This window comes from Crocuta crocuta, unplaced genomic scaffold (genome assembly GCF_008692635.1).
Source record: "Crocuta crocuta isolate KB4526 unplaced genomic scaffold, BGI_CrCroc_1.0 scaffold113, whole genome shotgun sequence".
Classification (NCBI taxonomy): Eukaryota; Metazoa; Chordata; class Mammalia; order Carnivora; family Hyaenidae; genus Crocuta; species Crocuta crocuta.
Window position 1 is genome coordinate 5017083 of NW_027530368.1, and position 5177 is coordinate 5022259.

Consider the following 5177-nt stretch of genomic DNA (forward strand, 5'->3'; position numbering starts at 1 on the left):
AATTCTAGAGTTGAAAGGCACAGGGCAAATGTAAATTACTACAAATCAACAAAATTGAAAAATATTTAAAAAATTACTTTTAGCACAAAAAAATTCCTGTAAGTAAAAGTAAACTCAGAACATTACACCATCACCAGAAGAATACCTAGTTGGACACTTAATTTTTTCTTCATTCATCTTCTGGCTGGATTAAGACATTAACCATAATATTATGGAATGTTCAGCATTTATGTTTGCTAACCAGACATATATGACCTGTATAACCACACTTAGGATTTAATTTGCTCAGATGAGTTGGTGAATTTGGTACACTTCAATCTGGAGAGAGTAAGTAATCTTAATATAAGATGTGAGGAAGAAAGTCTCCCATGCAAATTTTTGTAGAGTTCAACTAACAGTATAGACAACCTCTAACAAAGGAGATTAGTGGATGTTTTCAAAGTGTGACCATGTAAAATAGCAAATTGGACTGATATTCTTATGAACTACATGCTCAAATTTCAAATCAAGAAATTACTAGCCACTTTGAAAATAGAATTAGGGAAGCAAAGTGATTTTACAACAGTCTTTCAGTCTTCTGCTTTAATAGTTTTTCACCCAAGCCATGAAATAAATTAAATACATTCTAATTTCTGTGAAACACAAACAAGGAAGAAATGTGTTAAAAACATGGAGTACATTTTTATTTCTAATTTAAAATCTCCTTTTAAGTTTTATAGGCTTTGAAATGCAAGTACAGCTTTAAAGCATCATGATGAGTAATTATAGATGAATAATAATACAGTCTATATCCTAAGAAGCATCTGTAGGCGTTTTAATTGGAAATAAGTATTCTGAGATAATGCTAATAGCAGTGTAGAAAAATGAGGTGAAAAAAAAATTCAAAATGTTGGGAATCCTCCTATCCTTCCTGGATTTTATTTTAATCATCTCCTCCACAGAGAATGAGCAGTACCTTCCTGTAGTCTCCAGAAGTATCACCCTGAGGGCAAGGAAAGCAAAGGAACAGTCTGATAAGTGGGTTTCCAAATGGAATACACAGCTCAGAGTCAACTATGTTAACCTTTTCAGTCTTACCTGGCTTTTTCTCAGAGAGGTATTTTTTAAAAATAACCTTCGTTATTTTTTCATTGCGAAAATAATACTTGTTCAGTGCAGGAAATAAACACATAAAAGAACATAAAAATCCTAATTCCACCATTTAGAGATATTCTTAACATTTGGTGTGTCCAATATCCTTCCAGACTTTTTTCTATGTATATTGATTCCTATGTGAGGGGACCATAGTATTCTGTATTCTGCTTTCCTATGTAACAGAGATTGTTTCCCTATTTTAATTTATTAAATATTCTTTTACAACATCATTCTTTAATGGTTAAAGAGTATTCCATTGTATATGGGTAAAATAATTTGTTTGCTTACCCCCCCGTTAGATATTTATATCGCTTCTAATTTTTTACTACTGTAAACACTGTTACAATAGCAATTCTGGTTAAATTTTTGTGCATTTTCTTGATGATTTACTCAGGATAAATTTTCATAAAATGAGAATTACCAGATTAATGATGGTGCATTATCTTAAAGAACTTTTTTAAAAAAATGCTTATTTTTGAGAGAGAGAGTGAGAAAGCATGGGGAAGGGGGGCAGAGAGAGAGGGAGATATAGAATCCGAAGCAGGCTCCAGGCTCTGAGCTGTCAACACAGAGCCCAACACAGGGCTTGAACCAGGGAACCACAAGATCATGACCTGAGCCAAAGCCGCTGGGCGCTCAACTGACTGAGCCACCCAGGCGCCCCAACGATTGTGCATTTTCTTAAGCCTTTAAAAAATTTTTTAAAATATTTTTATTTATTTCTGAGAGAGAGACACAGAATCTGAAACAGGCTCCAGACTCTGAGCTAGCTGTCAGCGCAGAGCCTGACGTGGGGCTCCAACCCACAAACCGTGAGATCATGACCTGAGCCGAAGTCAGACACTCAACTGACTGAGCCACCCAGGCACCCCAAGCCTTTTTATATATGTTGCAAAATAGCCTTCCAGAAAGGTGCTATAATTTCTACATATAATTTTTTATGATCTAATTAATAGATCAATTTTTGTGCTTCATGGACACTAGAAAAGAGGGAATCTCTGTCTATAGGATTCAAGGTTTAATATATCTATTAAGTTAAATCTTAATATATCCTTGTTTATGCTTTGCCTCATCAATCTGCCAAAGAATAAGGATATGTTAAACTCTATCTGGCATAGTATTTCCATCAATGTCTTCTTTTGGAGCTTCGAATTTCTTATTTATAGATTTGAATGCAATACCTATTTGGCACTTAAAGTTTCACAAGAATTTAATCTTTGTTGTGAATAGTTGTCTTTATTAATATAAAGTGATCACTTTTTTCCTATTTAATGTTTTTTCTCCTTAAATTCATCTTTTTCCTTATAGCATAATCCCTGCTTTCTTTTTTACATTGTCAAATGTTCTTTTCCCTGGCCTCTTTTTTACAGCTGCTTACATGTCACCTGTATTTTAATTGTTCCTTATAAATATAACTTACATTTTTGTCTGTCTTCTGTCATTTTCCTTTTTTCAAAAATGTTTATTTATTTATTTTTGAAAGAGAGATAGCATGTGAGAAGGGGAGGGGCACAGAGAGAGGGAGACAGAGAATCCCAAGCAGACTCCCCACGGTCAGTCTGAAGCCCCCAGTATGGGGCTCGAACTGTAAGATCATGACCTGAGCTGAAGGACGATGCTTAACCGAGCCAGCCAGGCTCTCCGGATGTGAATCATTTCTTTTCACTCTCATGCCCAGTTAGGACTCCTGGAAGTGTGCTGCCAGGTAAATAAAGGCAGCAATCTAGGGTAACTAACATGCTTTCCCATGTCTCTGCAGATTGTAGCTGGCCCTGGGTAGGGTTCTGGATGACTGACTTAGTTGCTTATCTCTCACTGTAAGCAGGCAGGCAAGGAAATGACACTCTTAAAAGTATTCATTAAAATATACTCTTTCTCTGTCTGGGGTCAACATAATTATCATATTTAGAAGGCAGACATTTCTAGCTTCTAACCTGGCAGAGATTTAACCATCTGTGTGAAAGGAAATAAACTGGAAATACCTGAATTTGAGTAGGATCTTTAAAAGTGATGCTATCTGCCTGGGAGTGGATAAAATACCTAGGTCAGAACCCCATCCTTTCCTCAGAGCTTTCCCCTGGGCCAGGGCCAGGCTCTCATGACCTACCTTGATGAAGGAATACAGAGACTTTCCATAGAGCCTCTTGAAGTTTTCCCGGATGTCCATCATATCAATCTCTGCTCGAGAAACCATAACTCTGATAAGGGTGTCATCGTCAGTGCCCAAGCCCTAAGGAAGAAAACAAGATCCATGCTGGTGTGTTCAGTGCTCTTTCTCGGCCTATCAAGGCAAGCCTATGCATAGCTCTCCTGATGTCTGTTGCACCACAAAGCCTGTAGAAGCCTGTGGAATACTGCTCCTCACCATGGTGTGCAGGGCTTTCCACGACCTCCTTTCCAACGCTCTGTGTTCTGACCAGAGGAGACTGCTCTCTGCCATTCTAGACGCATACCCGGGTGTTCCCAGACTGCCTGCCTCACTGGCAATGACTCCTCCGCCTGAATGTCATCCTTCCTTCCCCAGCCTTACCATCCTTCCTACCACGTGAAATCCTCCAATGTAAAACCCCCTTTAATTTTTTAAATGTTTATTTATTTTTGAGAGAGCGAGAGCACGCACAAACAGGGAAGAGGCAGAGAGAGACACACAGAATGTGAAGCAGCCTCCAGGTTCTGAACTGTCAGCGCAGAGCCTGACACACGGTTCTAACTGACGAACTGTGAGATCATGACCTGACCAGAAGTTGGACACTCATCCGACTGAGCCACCCAGGTGCCCCTGTAAAATTTCCTTTAAGGTCCTGCTCAAATATTCCAACTTCTTCATATATTCTTTTCTGATCTTTATCCTCTAAACAAATATTGAAAAGCACTCTTCTTTCTGTGTTCCTATATATTTGGATCCTCAACTCTGTCATATTATATTTTGTTCTTATTGGTATTTTGCACTAAACTGCCTTCCCCTTCCTTTTGATCTCTCCTGCACCTCCCATGGTTCTCAGTAATGGTCTCTGCAGAGTACGATGCATGATTAGGGGCTTGGGCTCTGAAGCCAGACTGCCAGTATTTGCATCCTTGCCCCATTACTTCCTCACTGAGGACCTTGGGCAAACTGCACATCCTCCATATGTCTCAGTTTTCTCATCTGTAAAATGGGAGTAAATAATAGGACCTGCCCCACAGAGCTGTCGTGGGGATAAAATTAATTCCTATGTATATAGCATAAGGAATGGTGATCACATGTTATAGTACTCAATAATATTTATTGAGTATTATCATTAGCAGGCACTCTGTGAAGTATTTGATGAATTGAACTGAACATCTCAAGCTGATTTTGGTTGATTTGTGTGGGAAATAGAAGTAAACATGAAGGTGGACACAAGACATGTTGTAGTCATTCAGATGCTAAAAAATGAGGCCATTTACCTTCATAGATTTATAAAGCCTTTCAGCAAAATATGCTGATTTGTTCCTCATGCACTTTACTGTTAAGAGATTAAAAAAAAGAAATTAAAAAATTATAAAATCTATGAGAAAAAAGTGACAATTGTTCCCTCTATTTCTACAAGGTACGAAGTAGTGTTCTCTTGATTGCTTTGTCAGAAAAATTTTAGCCAATGTTTTATGAACATAGACCATGGAGAAGTAATTAATAAAGTAATTAATTAGAGAAGTAATTAATAAAGGCAATTAAAACAAAAGGCAGCATATAGTTTCACAATGATTCCTATCTCTACCACATGAAGCAGTTATTAGTTCTAACCATCCATAGACTTGCAAGATGCAGCCAGTAGAGGATTATCTCTCCGGTATATTGAGATATAAAGGCACAGAGGATATAAAATATATAAGGCTACATAATACAATAATAATCAGATTATACATAATACCTCTTGTCTAAAATTCTGCATCTCATTATGCATGATTGAAACATTTTTTAATACCTGAAAACAACTACATCCCTGTGACAACAAACTAGTAAGGACAAAGTCTGTAAACATTTGTTTCTCTACTCCCCCCCTCCCCCCCCCCAGCTTCCCCAT

At 37.7% G+C, this 5177-nt stretch overlaps 1 protein-coding gene across 2 annotated transcripts in view; it reads right to left on the reverse strand.

Annotated features, from left to right (window-relative positions):
* Positions 1-657: 657 nt before the first annotated feature.
* ANXA4 (annexin A4) overlaps positions 658-5177 on the reverse strand; it is a 64531-nt gene continuing 60011 nt past the window's right edge. For both annotated transcript variants that reach the window (XM_077766359.1, XM_077766360.1), the window contains exons 11-13: positions 4561-4619; positions 3242-3364; positions 658-982 (exon numbers count right to left, since the gene is read on the reverse strand). In XM_077766359.1, the coding sequence (XP_077622485.1) occupies positions 923-982; positions 3242-3364; positions 4561-4619 (242 nt within the window). In that variant the 3' untranslated portion in view covers positions 658-922. The remainder of the gene's footprint in view (positions 983-3241; positions 3365-4560; positions 4620-5177) is intronic.